Source organism: Notechis scutatus, chromosome Z (assembly GCF_049901735.1).
Source record: "Notechis scutatus isolate UNSWTSFEM ecotype Mainland chromosome Z, rNotScu1.2, whole genome shotgun sequence".
Taxonomy (NCBI): Eukaryota; Metazoa; Chordata; class Lepidosauria; order Squamata; family Elapidae; genus Notechis; species Notechis scutatus.
Window position 1 is genome coordinate 31,203,154 of NC_142025.1, and position 18,091 is coordinate 31,221,244.

At 35.9% G+C, this 18,091-nt stretch overlaps 1 protein-coding gene across 4 annotated transcripts in view; it reads right to left on the reverse strand.

The window, feature by feature from the left end:
- Window positions 1-17,365, reverse strand: part of CHN2 (chimerin 2) — a 128,655-nt gene extending 111,290 nt beyond the window's left edge. For 3 of the 4 annotated variants that reach the window (XM_087946950.1, XM_026673596.2, XM_087946949.1), the window contains exon 1: window positions 16,653-17,327. Coding sequence is in view for 2 of the 4 variants with exons in the window: in XM_087946949.1 (XP_087803075.1) it covers window positions 16,653-16,701 (49 nt within the window). In the remaining 2 variants the exon portion in view is untranslated. Of the gene's footprint in view, window positions 1-16,652 lie in introns of all 4 variants that reach the window. The other variant, XM_026673593.2, reaches the window with a different exon arrangement.
- Window positions 17,366-18,091: the final 726 nt, after the last annotated feature.

Below are 18,091 nucleotides of genomic sequence, written 5' to 3' on the forward strand. Positions count from 1 at the left end.
CCACTCGGGCCCACCCACCCGCCTGGGATCCCAATACTGATCTTTATTCACTGCTTTTGAAGTGCCAGTGCTTTGCGTGGCACAGCAGATTGCCGCGCGTCAGCTGCTGAAGTGACAGGGAGAGTGCAGGATTACAGAAGGTGAGTTGGAAAGCCTCTGTGCTGGCACAAAGTATGTGCTCACCAAGTATGGCACAAAGTATGTGCTCACCATGCCCACCAAACCGGTGGTAAATTTTTTTGAAATGCACCACTGCTTAGGACCCTGCTACTTGATCTATGAACCTTTGTGCTGACTGAGAGGAATTGAGATTTACCCATAATTGCCAAGAACTTATTTGGCAGATTCCTCTATTGCTGCTCAAGGTCTTTAGAAGACACTCCTTGTAGTGTGCAAGATTTTTATTAACTCTTACAAGACTCCTTAAAACATACTGATTTGCCCAGGCTTTCAATACTGATTTTAATTATTAACTATTCAATATATTTCTTTAGTTTCTATTTTAACCGTTTCTACCGTTTGCATTTTCAAGTTATTCTTTTTGTAATTTGCTATGAGGCTTTACTGCTCTATCAAGTTAAATAAAACAAATACTCAATAGATCAGTATATCTCATCATAACATTACCTATTCCTGAATTATTTATCCTACTGGCCCTAAGTAATATATATTTGTTATCCATTGTGTAATGTGTTACACAAATATGCCAAAAAGCAGCTACCGTATATACTCGAGTATAAGTCGACCCGAATATAAGCCAAGGCACCTAATTTTACCACAAAAAACTGAGAAAACGTATTGACTCGAGTATAAGCCTAGGGTGGGAAATGCAGCAGCTACTGGTAAATTTCAAAAATAAAAATAGATACCAATAAAATTACATTAATTGAGGCATCAGTAGGTTAAATGTTTTTGAATATTTATTTCAAAGAAAAACAGTAAACTAGCTCTGTAAGTGGAAAAGAGAGTCAACAAAACCAATATGGTATCAACAATAACTTTAAAAGTACAAAAACCTTAGCTCCATCAGCAACCAAGCTAAAACACAAGAGTTAAAATCCTTCAAAACTGGATTCCTCCTCCTCATCTGTATATCCAAACAGAGCTTCAACTTTACCTGGTGTGAGGCTATCAGCATAGACATTGTCGTCATCACTGAGTTCGCAGTCATCACCATCACTGCTGTCGTTCTCATACAAAAGCGCTGTCTTCACTGCCATCCATAGCATTACTAATGCCACATTTCTTGAAGGCACGTTGCACCATGTCCTCTGGAATCTCTTCCCATGCATCACAAACCCACTTTGCTACTAATTCTATGTCGGGCTTCATCAGATTTCCAACTTTTGTCAATCGGGCTTGACCAGATGACATCCATTCATGCCACATTTTTCGCACATGGTCTTTGAAACACACATCTTTAAACACGTTTAAACACACATCTAGGGGCTGCAATACAGATGTAAGCCCACCTGGAATAACGGCCAAAGTAACTTGAGAAGACTTTGCCAATTTTTTATGTCATCAGATGTGTGGGCTCTGAACATATCCCAAACTAGCAATGACGGGTTTTTTTCTTTAAGGCTGTTCCTGGACGTCCATTCCAAATTTCTTCCAGCCATTTTTTTGTTCCGACTTCATCCATCCAGCCTTTAATATGTGCACGCACTGTAATTCGTGGTGGGAATTTGACCTTTTTAGGCAGGGTCTTTCTTTTAAAAATAATGACAGGCCGCAGCTTAGTTCCATTAGCCAAACATGATAGAACAACTGTGAAATGGTTTTTTTCATTTCCTGTGGTTCTGAGTAAAATAGTTTTTTCTCCTAAACTTGCCACAGTTCTGTTGCTAGGAAGATCAAAGGTCATAGGTGTTTCATCCATATTCCCAATATCTCCCAGGTCAAAGTTATGGATCCTTCTTTGTTTTATGATGAATGAATGGAATGACATCACTTTCTCATCAAGGTCTTTTGGCAACTTCTTTGAAATCTTTGTTCTTTGCCGCAAACATAAGCTATGTCTATTCATAAAGCGGGTACACCATCCTGCTGACACAACAAATTTTTTAATGCCTGGTGCTTTTAATTTGTCATCTTTAGCCATTTGAAGGGCATGTAAGCGAATTCCCATACGTGTCACGCAGTAACCATTTTGACAACACTCCATAACCCATTTATGCAATTCAGTCTCTAGAGCTTCATATGAAGGCATTAAACCATGTCGAGCTTTTTTTGCCTTTGGAATCTTTTCCAAGTCAGCTTTCATTTTCCGCCACTCCCTCACTTGTTTTTCGTCAACACAAAATTGCCTACTTGCAATACTGTTATTGCTCTCTTCTGCTCTTGACACAACCTTAAGTTTGAAACCAGCTTTGTATGACCTGCGTTTTTGTTTTGGTCCAGGATTAGAAGTATTGGGATCCATTTCTAACAGGATAAAAAAAAAGACTTTGAAAACTTTTGAACAGTACGCATGCACTAGGCCGTGCTGCGTTGAAAGCCTGCTACAGTACCGGTACTTCTTCTATTTGCTCTCTGTTCGCAAGCCATCTGGCTCTTTCCACACCTCTGCATCCCTGGAAACCTCTCCCCCCCCGCCCCATACCACCCCCGTCTTCTTCCCTTCTCCCGCCTTCCCCTGCCTCGCAAGGTAGGTAGCCAAGCTGCTGTTCGGCTCGTCCACTTGCCAAGCCAGCCAGCCAGCCCGCCCACCCACCCGCTGCAGGGATGATTTGCCACCGTGGGAATCGGCTACCTCTCCAGCTCGACTCCCTCCCAACAATTCGGCCATGCATTTTATTTTTATTTTTTTTCTTTCTTTCTTTTTTTGCATGCCTTGAGAAACACAACTTCCTTCTCCCACCCACCCAAAAGAAGATGATGATGACAGCGGGAGGCAGGAGTCACTCTCTCCCTTGCAAGCCCCCAGCGCCCGGGCTGGCGAAAAAGCAAGAGCCGTTCTTATGATCTCTCTCTCTCTTACCGGAATACAGCCAAGCCCTTTCCAGCACGTGTGATCCGCCACCGCGACTTTGCACCTTGCAAATGCAAAAACCACAGAGGGCTCCGGGATTTTGTTTTTTTGTTTTTGCAAAGAGCAGCGCGAGCAAAGAAGAGCAGCCAGCCAGCAACCTGCTACCGGTAGTCCAAACTAACAGCACTGCTTATTGAGTCGGAGGTGGGGAGGAGGTAGGAATTAGGGGGAGAGGGGACAGATGGGGTGAGGAACAGGAGAGGAGATGCCTTGGAAACCATGCAAGAAGTTTTCTGCTTCTGATTACCCCCATGCTTACAAGTTTCAAAGGAAACACAGAACCAGGGAAGCGGCTGCCCAGCTCCGGAGCTCCACACCACTGGCTGGAAAGGAAGGGTATGTATGTGTTGGTGTTGTGTGTGCGATTTCTTGGTGCGCGGCGCGGGGTCTCTTTTGGCCGGCCCCGAAAGAACGCGCGCAGGGCGGGCGGTGGAGACGCAGGAGCGAATGCGGGAAGGAAGCGAACCTCATTGCAAAGTTTTGCCTCTAAAGTATCCATGGACCGGAAGTTGCCAGGAGGAGGAAAAATCCGGGAGCCGCTGCGCTCCTCCGGTGCTGTTGCAAAGCACCGCCGCGGCTCTTCCTTTTTGCCTTTCCCTTCCCGAGGCAACGCGGGACTGGAGCCGTGCGGAGCCGCGCCGGTGGTAGCAACTCCTGACTCAGGGGGCATCCGAGGGGAGGGGAAGGAGGAGAAGAAGGGGGGAAAGGGTGGGGGGCGATTCCCAACCAGCAAAGCTGAAAAAACCGGAATTCCAATTTTAGTGGGAAGAGTATCATGTATGCAAATTCCCGGCATGGCATAATCTGCTCACTCGAGTATAAGCCGAGGGGGGCTTTTTCAGCACAAAAAATGTGCTGAAAAACTCGGCTTATACTCGAGTATATACGGTACTTTTCTCTTTATTTAAAGACTAGCTGATGTTTTAATTGGTTGAAATTTATCATGGTATAGGCAAGCTACTCTTTTCAACTAATTATTAGAACATAATCTGCCTGTGGTGATAGCACAGTAGGTCCAGGGCACACCCAGTAGCTGATTTTCCCATGGGCCCTTTAATGAATGAAAGTGTTTCACATTTTGTTTCTTTGTATTTGAAAATTACAGTCTCAGCCCATACAATTTAAAATTGCACAATAATGCAAAATCTTGTGCTGAGTACGAGAACAGTGTAGTAATTAAATAGTAGCAGCTTATTATGGAACATTCTCCTGCATAAGAACAGATTGCCCATATTGTCCTGGCATTTTGATAATATGACAAAGAAATCTTTTTTTCCAGTTAATTTGGCCTTTAGCTTAGGAGAATGCTATCTTTAATATAGATTTAAAAAAAAATATTTGTATTATTTATAATAGTAAGACTTTTTTCACAAGATACATTAGGATTAGAGTAGGTGCAAATGTTATGAAGATAAATATTAATTAAATAATGTATGTTCAAATACGTGTATCTTTGAATGTAAAATAATTTAGAGTTATCAACACTATTATAATCACTGCTTCCATATACCATAAATAGTCTCACAATTTGAAATCATAGTGTTAAGAGCCAGCTGGTTACTTAAAGAAAAATCAATTTATACAATTCATATTCAAAAACATTATACTGAACTTTATTTTATTAGGCATTAAGGTGATATAAACAACTACTTCATGCTGAATCAGATTATTCACTCAACTTGTTCAGTACCGAATATAGTGGTTGGCTGGCCAATCTAGACATGTCAAGATTAAATGAGCTTTAACTCTTGCGCAATATACTAGAAATAATAGGTGTGCAAGATCTTACATTAATCTTAATGAATACTTGCCCAAACTCTTCTAAACTGCATGCTTGATTATTAAATACTTTGGCTTCAAAGTCAGTGACACATCTATAAGACAAAGTTCCTGAAAGCATCAAAACTGGAAATGTTACTCATAGGTTTTCTTTTTAGGCTATTTATGAAATTAGACTTTGGATAGGCAAGTACTGTACTGATTTCTTAATCTTGTAAATATATTTAAACTTACTTTAGAGGTTTGTCAATTAACATTTGAGAGGCTCATATGATAACTGAGGGAAAATGTCTCCAGTCCATAGCATTAAATCTTTTACCATGTGGATTTACTATTTATTAGCAATAGTTCACATTTGTATGGCACAACTAAGAGCAGGTCTATCAAGTCAGAAAATTAGGATCCTAGCTTCAGATATAGGCCAAGTACAACCAAACAAATTACAACTGGCAAGATCTCTCTCTCTGTCTCTCTGTCTCTCTAAATATAAATATAAATATAAATGTGTGTGTGTGTGTGTGTGTGTGTGTGTGTGTGTGTGTATGTATATGTATATGTATGTATGTATATATATATGTGTGTGTGTGTGTGTGTGTGTGTGTGTGTGTGTTTTCTTAAGTTTTTGCTGGTATTTATATGTATTATATGTATATGTTTTATATGTAATATATGTATTATATGTAACGTTGCTACAACTTTAAAAGCACAACTATAATAACGTGGGAAAATACCCGAACAGAGATGAATACCATACATATACATATACATATACATATCAGCAATTTTTCTCAAGCTGTATCCTTGACTATTAGATAGCTGAATTCTTAGAGAAACAAGAATTAATACATTGTCCTGAGACAATCCTTCATTCCAAGATGACAATAAACTTACCTATAACTCTTAGACAATTATATCCATATTGAAATTTGAATATGATTAACAATTTACATAATTTTAACTACAATATTATTAGAATATTACAAAGTACAACACAATGAGCTAAAGCAAAACTAATTACATATACATGAATATACTGTTTTGTAAAACAACTAATTTGCTATTCTGGATACACTCATTTAAAAAGTTAACTAAATGGAACTTTCTAAAAATCCATAGCCATCAGATTATGAAAGTTTTGCTCTTAACAAAGGTTTATGTTATTCTAAATCTATTGTACAATACAACATATAAAAAGATTGAACAGTTTAATTACTGCACTTTTAAAAGATGTTGAAGATTTATAGTCATGTGTCTCAGCCTATAATAAACTTCAGTACTTAAGCTAAGTCACATTTCCTATATAACTCAATATAATTTCAATTGCTAAACTATGATTTTGTGCAATTTTATTCAGTATTATAAAACTATGGGACAGATGAAAATGCATGATAGGAAAGAAAAGGTTGTCAAGTCCTCATCATCTGAGTTTTATAAGAGGTTCAATAAAAGATAAACTATTAATATTAATTATTTGACTTATAGAAATGCATTGTGTATAACAAAATATTTAAAATACTAATAATTATTTAAAATCTAATAATTACAATATCTCTGCTTCAAAGCTTAAGCCATATAAAGTCTAGACATAAATTTCATGTAAAAGATTTTTACATATCTGTTGTAACTATAGAACCATCTACTTCATTGTTATCATATCAACACCATATCAATATAGAAGTGAATAATATGGCAGAAGTAAGAAAGAAATGGTTGATTCCCTAATTATGCAGACGTACATTTACCAATAAAAGGGAGACAAAGTTCTTAAAACCCAAAGGCCCTTCTGAACATCTAATAAAATGCTGGAATAATTTGTTTCATTGTTTGGAAAGGAAATTCCTGAGTTCACACTGAATACAAAAGATAAACCATGCATGTCGGGTATTTCGTCTTATTTTGTGGTACAACACCCTACTGTCCAGTCATAACAATCTTAAAATCCTGGTGTTTTACAAACAGCTCTCACTTTTGCCTGGATAACACTCTTGATTGTCAGAAAGATAGGACCCGAAGCAGAGAAAGGATTTAGAAAATACAGATTAAAAAAGTGGTGTCAGAAACCTCCAAAAGTTCTACAGATTTATGTTCCAGGCTAGAGAACTCTTATTTTTTTTCCAGGCTCAACAGCATGCACTATTTATATTATACACTATTTATTTAGTGTATAAATAAAATTAAAACACAAGCATTCTTGATTTACGGGATAAGCCAGATGTTAATCTGCCACTTTCAGGCACTCTTTGCTTAACAATAGTAGTTCAATGAAATTTGTAGTAAAAGACCTTTCATTGAAAATAAAGTAAATATACCTAGATTACTGGGATAAATGTCACATTATTAGTTCTAACTCTTGCCTAGCAGAATGGTCCTTGAATCAAACACAAAGTAGGAATACTAAGAATTAGATTTTTAGCAGTTAATATAGAATTACTAAATTGATTTTATTGATTCTTGTTCTCCCCAATATTCTCCATAATCTGGCATCCTGGATCTTAAAGCCAATATTCTGTTTCTTACTGTCTAATATGTATCAACATTCATCTTTGTGAAATATTGAAACATTACATAATAATTTTAATCATCTTCTCTTTAGATTATACATTTCAAGATCTTTCCCCTCTTTTCACAAGACTTTGTTTATGTTCATACAATCATCCACAATGACATTCTGTAAATTCATTCTCCCTTGTTTAAATCGTTTTAAAAGCATGGTGTCAAGAAGTGGACCCAGTCACTGAAGATGAGTCTAACTAATGCAAAATAAAGTGAAATGATTTATTCCCTAATCATAAAAGTATGTATTTGTGATCCTAAACTAAAATTGCATTTCATTTTAATTTTAAGTGCCATATCACACTATTGGTTTATGATCAGTTCATACTTAATTATTATCTCAAAACCTTTTCCACCAGTACTATTATGCACTTAATTACAATTCTCCTACATAGGTATTAATATTATGTGGTGGGCTGCTGCTGGTTCACACCGGTTCTAGCAACTGGTATGAATGACAATCAGTTGGCCCCACCCACCTACCCACTCCCACCCTATCCTGTCCTACATTTCCTTCCTTTGCACTCAGCTTTCACATGGCAAAGTGGATTACCGTGCCTCAGCTGTTCTACTTACCGGGGAAGGCTAGAAGGTGAGCTGGAAAGGTTCAAATTGCTGTTCATGGAATGCTCTGCACACACACGCAAAGCATTAACATGCACTCATCGAACCAGTTGTTAAACCGGTTGCAGCCCACCCCTGTGTAGTTCCCTTGATTCTCCCTTGCCACATTTTATGATAGAGACATTTGCTTTCCTTCAGTCATCTAGCAGTTAATGGATTTGTCTTCAGAATTTCTCAAATATATACAAACTCATATGATCTCTGAGATTTAAAGTAATTCAAATAAACCATCTTCAAGATGAAATTGAAATAAATGGTCTTTTGTTGGGAAAGGAAACCAGAATAGAAATTGAGAAGCTTATTTTTAGGTGTTATTTGTTAGGATTTGGTAAAATTTTGAACAGCTAGGATGCCAGTTCTTTTGTCTTCTTTATATTTTAAACATAATTGAAGCCCTTTTGTTGTCTTTAGCATTCTTTACCATTATAGTCTTATTCTGAACTTTAATATTTGTGATGTCATTGTTACAATCCTGAATTATTTCTATGTATTCTTTGTAACTGTTCCTCTTTCCATTTCTTATAATGGGAGTTTTATAATTTATAAATGATCAAAAATATGATTCCATACATTGCCTGAGTCACAGTTAAAGCGCCATTGCAAACAAATTTATCATTATGCCAGAAGAAATACCTCTTTATCAGATATAATTTAAATAATGGTTCATTTTCTTCTTTTATAGCATATTATTATATACTAATATTTTGCAGAGTTTTGTTAACTGGCCTACACATTGAAGGTAATAGGCAACATTAATTTTCCTGCATATTTTGAACACAGGGGAGTTTCTGGTTTTCCACAGCATTGAGGTCATTTGAAGAGAGCCAGCACCACAACATATCAGAAACATATATTTTATGAATATATTATACCAATAATCTATTCCAATATTCATATTTGCTGCTACTTGCAAAATTGATTCTCTAGGATCTGCAATTTCAACATAAACATTGTACTACATCATTCTCTATTTGTCAGAGCAAAAATATCTAGCTCTGCTCAAAAATTCTTGACTTTGCAAATTTGTCCCAGAAGTTACAAGCATCTTTACTAGAAATGTTTGCTTTCAATTTATAGCCTAAAAACAAAAACTCACCAGGTTTTGAATATTATCTGGGGAAAGTGATATTGAAACTAATAAAAGGGACAATTAATCCTTTATTTAAAAGTTACTTTCCATCAAGCAATTTGTAACATCAGGCATAAAATTTAATCATTTCTGTTATTTATAATAGCAAAAATCTCAAACTCAAATCACATCAAGAAGCACACAATTTTTCACATAGCCACTTTGATCTTCCACTTAAAGCACAAATGCTAGCTATGACTACATCAAGTTAATTAAATGTATTCATGTTGCTTAGTATGATGAAAATAAAGGCCAGGTGATAATTGACAAATAGACAATATCATGGATAGCTCCATTCATTCTCTCACTAGAGCTTACTTACTTCCAAAATAAACAGCATATACTAATTCAGAAACAGGTTAAATGTTATTTAAAATGTCATCTGCAATTATAAGTAAAAATTAAGATCATGGTTTTATATTATATTTTTAATTAAAGTAATTAAATCCATGTAAGTTAAAGCTGTTTTTCTGTAATTGCCATTCAATAAATTGCTATTCCCTGGGATCTATCAAAATGACAAAACTACCCTAGCATCTGATAATTATTTTCACAGCAATTGTTGAACTGATATCTTCATGGCTATCAGATGCACATGCAGAAAAATCAAGTAATAGAAGATAAACCAGCTACACTAGCTAGCTAATTTTTTTTTATAACAATCATCTAATAAAAGCTACTAAACTGGTTTGAACAACTTCAATAATCTTTTCTTTTATGCTACTTTTCACACTATAAATTCAACAAATGTAGGAATTTATTTCTCCACGACAAATGTAATGTTTCAGAATGCATATCCTAGTGTTAACATAAAAGGCAGGAATGGTTTCCAAAATGTTGGTTCTTATTTCTAAGAGAACATTTTTTCTTCTCTAACTTTTATTAAATAGGTCAGTACAAAACCTGCAGTATGTGTGTGGGTTATACATATGTTATTGGTTCAAACAGCAAAAATCCAATTCTTAAATTTTCTTCTCTACTAATATTTCAAAGCACATTGTCCTGCTTGGTTGCTAGAAGAATCAAATAAAAATTGCAAGGATAGAGTTCTGACTGCCTAGATATCAGGCCTGATTATTCAACCATTATACAGAAAATATATCTAAGTATTTCAACTTCTGTCTAAAGAAGTTTCCATATGATTTCTTTATACTGCAATTATTAACGTATGATGTGACCTTTGAGACATCTACAGAGGGACATGCTATACCAATGTATCCCACTGATTCTTAATTCTGTGCTTTGCCAAATTATTATGACCTATTTAGCAAAGTTATAACATGGGTGCTTTATCTAGATTCTCAACTGTTAATTTATTGGTCTTGCAATGGAAAGTCAAATGATAGAAATAATTATATATCATTTGCAAAACCTATTTTTTAAACCCACATATTGTATGTTGTTCATCTTTAAAAGCTGGATTCAGTGACTACAAGCTATTAGAAAATGGTGAAAAACTTGCTGAGCTCTGAGAAACAAAAACCACAACCAGTCAAATGTAGCTGCATTGAGTCAAATATTTTGGAGTTACTGCAGTATTTGAAAACTTTTCTGCAAGGAGGGGGAAAATGACAGACTTACTATGGTCCTAATTTTCCCTGCACTTTTTTTTTGTTTAGTAAAGAAGAACACTGAGTTGAAAGTGTGATTGGAAAGGTCAAGAACAAAGACAAAGACAAATGTTTTTTACTGAAGAGAACTTTAAGAAACATTCCCATATTTTAAAACGTATACATATCAGAAACAAGTCTTTTTGCTTAATGAATTGACAGGTCTGAAGAATTGATAACCTTTAGCAAATTTTGTATTCTAACTTAAACAAATCCTTAAACTAATCTAGGCTACTCTCATATGGAACATTATTATCAGAAACCTAATTATTCTCAAGCACAGCAAAACAGAGGCCTATCTAATTCAAGGTTCTAATCCCTAGCTGATCAGAAATTTATGGCTTCCTGTTTTGAGCTTCCCCAAAGATGGACCACGATCGTGCACGGCTTTGGTTCATGCTTCGGTGTCAGAGAGCCGCAATCCTTTGGATTCGGGGCAGAAGCTACCTCGTAGGGGTGGCGGAGGAAGGGGAGACCATCAGCTGGGTAAAGGGGAGTCGCAAATCCCCTCCCCGGCTTGACAATTGCTCCCTCCTGAAGACGCCTGAAGCAGTGGTCTAAACTGACCACCCTGAAGGGGAAGATTAGACTGGAATAAGATTGTGCAGGAGAGAGAGAAAGAAGCGAACAGCAGGAGGAATGGGATGATATAATCCAATGGAAGATACCCCCAGGATTAACATTTCAAAAAATCTTTAAGAAAGGATCTAAGCGGTAAAGAGAAGGAGAAAAAAAAAGGTGTGAATTGCTTTTGATAGTGTCGGGGCTTCGAAAACGCAAAAGGTAGAAGCTGGAGAAGGAACTATATAATCAACTTGGATAAGTATACTTTGATTTTATATTGGCACTAATAAAGCTGAACTATAGACTGTTAAAGAGGAAATTTAATATCAACTGGATTTGATCTTTTTCTTGTTGGAAAATTGTGGTTTAAAAAGCTCTGAATAATAGAGAAGAAAGAAAAGAGGGAGTGAAGACTTAGCATATTAAAGAGTGCCATCTCAGTTAAACTCAACTTGTTTTTCTTTTAAAAAACTCGTTTCTTGAAATTGCATGGAAATTGATACAATAAAGCAAGAATTTTGAAAAATTGAAACATTGTAACAAAGAAAGAATTAGGAAGATTCCGCCTTTGGATTAGTTGCTGATTCTGACATGAATTTGGCACTGGATTAGTGGAGACTTAAAAACTTGAGAGGAAGAAAAGTTGGCTGCTGGAAATAAACTTTAAAGATACTATTTGGATTAAATTGCGAATCAGAAAGTTGTAAAATGGTGATTTCTCTTCTGGCATTAAAAGTGGAACTCAGAAAAACGAAAGAAACACTACAAAAATGAGGTGAATCGCTGGGTTTTGCTTTAAAATTTATTGAAAATGCGACAGCAGAATATGAACAACAAAGACAAAAGGCAGAAGAGGAGGTGGAGCAAATCATGGAAGAGACTATCTTTAGTGATCATCAAGAACCAAGAACTCTTGAAAGAAAGAAGAAAAGAGTTGGAAATAAATACAGGAGATTTAAGAAATTAAATAAAAAGGGGAATATCCGAAAAATTAAAAAAGGGAAAAAGAGTCAGCAGAAATTCAAAGGGCAAAAGGAAGCTATAAATAGAGAGAGGGATAAAAACTGGAGTGAAAGAACAAAGGAGAAAAGACAGGGAAAGAAGGGACAAGAAACAGGATTTGAAAACAAAGAAATATGGGAATTGTAAAAAAATGGGGAAATCCTTAATTGGACACAGAGATAATGGGTGATTATTATATAGAAAGGGGATTCTGCAAGGTATTGAGGGGTAATATAAATAAATATATAGTTATGAAATAGGGACATATAGACTGACAAGATGGAAAAACAAAATTGTTATTTTTTGGATAATGGAATCTAATGCTCTTCCTCTTTATGTAGAGAGATAATTGTAACAAATAATGGAATAAGTATATTAGATATATTGAAATATTTTTATGATTGGAATGTTGGTTTTTTTTGGGTTTAAATGGAATAATTAATGGAATATGTGTATTAAATATATGGAAATAAATGAAATGATATAGGAGGAGAGCTGAAATAGAATTAACTTTAGGGCTTAGGATTGTTTTACTGTTTGAATGAGTAGATTAATATGTCCTTGGGGGGGTGGAATTTAATGAAATTTAAAAGGAAAAAAATCATGCAGAATCTGATTTATATATGCTATATAGTTTTAAAGGGATTATTATGTTTAATGTTTTAGGTAATAATGTTAAATGTTTTAATGAGATTTAAAAGGGGTGAAAATAAATGAATTTATAACTTAGAGTTGGCACACTTATGTTGAGATTTCAGGGGGGAAACCAATTTATAGAAAAAGTGACTTTTTTAAAAATTAGAATTTAAGATGAAATATACAAATGATAAAATATAATGATTATGAAGTCATCATAAGTGAATTAAATAATGAGATAAATATTTGGAATAATACAATAAAATAGAAAATGTATAAAAGCACTGTTAAGGAATTTGATATAAAAATTGAATATGTAACCATGGTCATATTTGTATGTATATGTGAAACCTGTAATCATGCTGTTCACTAAAAAGAGACGTTAAAATATGGAAAACTGAATAAAACTTGTTTTTTTTTAAAAAGAAATTTATGGGAGACGCTTATGTAGGACATGAACACAAAAATATCTTCCCATCTAAGTTCCCAGCAAATGGTGTGCTGAAATTAATCTTTAATACAGATACATTTGCCCAGAAATCTGTCTAATTCACAGGTGATAGACTCGATTGCATCACATGACATATCATGACATATTGCAACAGTTTTTGCCTTTCCTGAACTAGGGTGGGCATGGGCTGTATATGATGCATCCAGCCTGCAGGTCGCCAGTTTGACAGGCCTGGCTCTAATTCCTTTTTAAAATTATCCAATAACTTGCATTTGTGTATTCCATCATATAATCATGCACCATGAAATACTTATTTTGCCTGACTTGAAACTCTCACTTTTAAAATTCACAAGTATAAAAAAAGCCAAGTTTTTAATTCCTTGTTCAATGGACTTCAACATGAAAATAATTGAACTATCCACTCCAATTTTACAGGGTAGTTCTCAATTCCACCAGCCCCCAACTCCACTAGTGTGTGGATATAGTTGGGCTGTTTTACCCAAATATCTTTTACTATACAGTAAACATGATGGCAAACTTATTTAGGATATCTAATTATTGATCTCTTTCTTGTGATTAGATCATACTTTGTCTACTTTAAAATGCAGAAGATTCAGTACCCTCTTGTTTTCTGTCTCATTGGGTTTCTTCCATGGATTTTGTCCCATTTTATTTTAATATGGCTATTTCATAAAAAATGCTAGATCATAATATTATTTGTTAGACACTGGTTTGCTCAGCAGGATCTGTGGCCACAACTACCACACAATTAAATTAAAGTTATGGCTCAGCATATTGCTCAAACACAACCATGATTTATTGAATAAGCTATGATTTATTAAAGTATAATTTAGATCGTAGCATGAATCAGATCATTAAACTTTCTGGCATATTGTATCTTTAGAGTCTTTTCTTCAGATGCTCAATTTCCCATAAATAATAATTCTCTCTTTCTGTCTGGTGCTCTTCATCTTTTATTTTTAGTTGGTAAGAACATTAATCTGAATAATAATCTTATACATTGTAATGAGTATATAGTATATTACATCAGTGCATTACCTCAGGATACTGTACCTAGGCTACATAAATCAAGTAGAACAGAGACACTTGCAGAATCTCATGGTTTCATCAAAATGATGACTAAAGCATTGTACTATATTCAGCTTCCCTCTATTTTAAAGGGACATTACTAAATTTTTACCAAAGAGGCAAAAGTTGCATAAAGCAATTCTGCTTTTGCCATTTACAATATTCTCCTATTACCCATAGTTGAGAATAAATATACACGCAGACACAAAAAATATGGCTTTGACAAAAAGAGTATTTTCATATTGTATAAATATTAGCATCATTGAATCTAAACTTGGATAAATTATTACTCATTTTGACAAACAGATTTGGAAATATATTTCTGTTCTGTATTCCCACCTGAGTATTAGATACAAATTGGAGGTTATTCCACAAGCAACGTTGGTACAGGTTAGACAACCACATAACACTGGAGGGCCTTTTTATCAGCTTTGGCTGATAAACTATATACACCTTTATTTGAACAAGATTAACACCTTCAATAATTCATTCTCAACCTTTGAAAGTAGTGGTTACTATAATTAGTTATGTCACTTGAAGACCTTAAATGCTTTCATCCAATTTTTCCATACATTTAAATAATCAGCCAGATATTGTTGCAAGGCCACTCACATTTGAAATAAATGACTAATTCTATTTTTTTCTATCAAGAAACTCACATTAAGGAATCAATTTGCACTAGGATTAAAACAGTATTTCCTTTTTTAATCACAGTTTAGGGAGAGTTCAAATCATGTTTGTTTAGACCTTTAAAAATTAATATTTTAATATTAAGCATTGTTTTAATTTTTAATATTTTTATTCTTTAATTTTAATCATGTAATTATTGTTTTCACTATAGCTTTTTTAAGAGGTGTTAGGGGGATGAACAGCCTAATATAATTTTAAATAAATAAATATTCCAGTTACTGAAGTGCAAATAAAACATCAGCAAATATAATAAAATTATGGTCCAGGATTAATCAGTGCTATTTGTACCTTCAAATCTGCAAAAATACATAAGTACAAGCCCTCACGGGATCATTCTGTTCACATATTTAATTTTTTAATTAGCATTACATTTTATGTCCTTAAATACAGATTGATTTTAACTAATTCAAAAAACAAAAGTACAAAAACACAAGCAGCTAAAAAAAGTTTTTATTAAAAACAGCTAGAATACCTAATGGAATAAAATAACTTCTTTAACTCAAGTTCAGGCAACATTCCCTATGCAGACTATATTCAGTATGGTGTGCACTCCAAATTCCTTTGAACTGAATATGATAAAATTAACCAAAATAGTCTTGGTTCTGTCACCTGTTGAAAAAATATTTACAAGCTTTCCAATGCCTCAACTTTTTAAGATTTCTTCAAAGATACCCAGAAGTTACAGAAAAGAATAGAAGAACTACTTATTTTCCTCTGCATTTGAGAATACTGATATCTTAAATGCTGTTTGCTGCTAGTCACCACCCTGGTAATATAACTAAGAAATTGCCTCTGCTCAACTGTAAGAGTGACTCATCTCAGTATAAGATGTGCTACGTGCTTATCCAGGTAAGAAACTAAGAGAAGAGGGAAATTGGTCTCTTTAATATACCATTGCTTACACCATGCATCTCAGCATCTGAACAGGTGTAAGTAATCACACCCTTAGAATAAACTGCTCAGCTAAACACAAGTATTTTTGAAGATTTTGGTTCTGGAATTATCTTGAATAGTAGTGAATGGAAACTGATGCATATTTTTATTTGACCATGTCAATTGGATATCAAGAATGTCTTCTCATTATTTTTTACTTGTGGATTACATACTAATGTAGTATTCTGAGTTTAAAAAACTCTTGATTATCAGTGGAGAGAAGGGCCATAAGATTTAAAAATGCTAGATTTTTCCACATTTATCTTCTCTCAACTTAGCATCCAGGGAAAAGATGCACCATCCCTCCCTATAAAGTGTTTCCCCCTTTTTGCCTGCAAATAGAATAAAGGCAGCTGTATCCAGGAAACTTGGGTGTTCCTACTACAGAAAGAGAAAGGGCAAAAGAGCAACTTAGTGGGACACAAGAAATGACAACCAGGTTCCTCTCTCAAACCTTCTATAAATAAACGGTATTTAAGCTTATGGGGGACCGGAAGAGTAAGGTAGGAGGTTGGTAAACCCTTGCCAACCAAAGGGCAACAATTATTGTAAACTCACCCGAGGAAACAGAGGAGCCAGACAAACTAGAGTTGCTGGATGTGGCCATCCTCTTCCCTTCGGCCTCCTTAATGGCTAGTCCAGGCGGTTCTGCTGCTGTTCGGCTGCCCCCGCCGCTCCCGACCCATTTCAAAGTGCGGGAGCCGCGTCGAGCAAAGCAACAACAGCAGGCGATGCCTGGCCTTTGCTCGTTCCTTGTCCGAATAATGTGTTGTTGTAACTGGTTTATTTGGGTTCCTTTGAGGCTTGGCAAGGAGGAGGAGGAGCTGGCCAAGGCAGGGTGCCTGGATGTGTCCAGCTCCTTTCCCTCTGCCCGAGGAATAAAAAGCTTCCCGGTGACTAGAGCCGCCCCAGCAGTTATTTTTCCCTCGCCTTTTCCCCTCCCTTCGCCTAAACGGCTAAGCCTTGACAAGCGAAGCAGCGAGCGACTCCACCTCCTCCGCTGCCACCGCCTAAGCTTCCCTCACGCACACAAAGGAAGCGGAGAAAAAGACAGGCAGCAGCCCCTGGGACAGCGGAGGGGATAGCCCAGGGTCCAGGCACCGACAGAGTCCCGCGCGAGAAGCGAAAAAGGCGCCGAGAGCGTCCAACCGGAGCCTGCCCCTGTGGCTACCGCTCTCTTCGCTGGCTGGCATCAGGAGAGCTGCCGCTCCTTCCATGTGCCAAGGCTGGTCCAACATTGGGAAGTGGAGGCAGGTCGCACCGCCTTCTAGGGGAGGGGAGAAGCGGGGAGGCAACAGCGAGAAGGCGGGACCCCAGAGACTGCCTTGGGGTGCGTTCGGTGCCTGTTGCGTTTTCCGGTTTCCCAGTGCCAAGTATGCCATTCTGATTTCTCGTACCCATCTGTTAAAACAGGAGAACCTTTTAAGAAAAGGGTCGCCTCCCTTAATCTCAATTGTTGTAAAGCTCGGTGACTAGGTCACCTGTTCGAGGTTTCTGTCAAGGTGGCGGAAAGCAGATAAGAACCGCTCCTACAACTATTGGAGCGATAGTTCACCATTTTGGTACTTCTTCATCGTCCTTATACGAGGGTATTTTTTTTTTGTAAATTTTATTTGAGTTTTCACAAAAAAATACAAATAAAACATCTTTTTTGAAAGTAGCGTAATCCCGGGTTACATTTCTTCCTACAGACACAAATTCAATTTCTTGCTCATTTTTATGTTCTATTCCATATCTTATTACTGTTTTACATTTTCTGCATAGCTTCTCCCCTCTTTTAATTTTCTCAATTTTATTTTAATTATCTCGTCTCAATTCAAATCATATTTATATTTTTTGTCTGTCCTGTTTCAATTATCTATTATCTTTTCTCATTAAACAAAGTTTCTCCTGTAGTTAGTGATTGGAGTATGACGCCTTTATATCTTTTAAGTTTATCCATTTAACTCTTATTTAGGCTTCAATATATACCCTAAAATTATAACATTCAATATAAT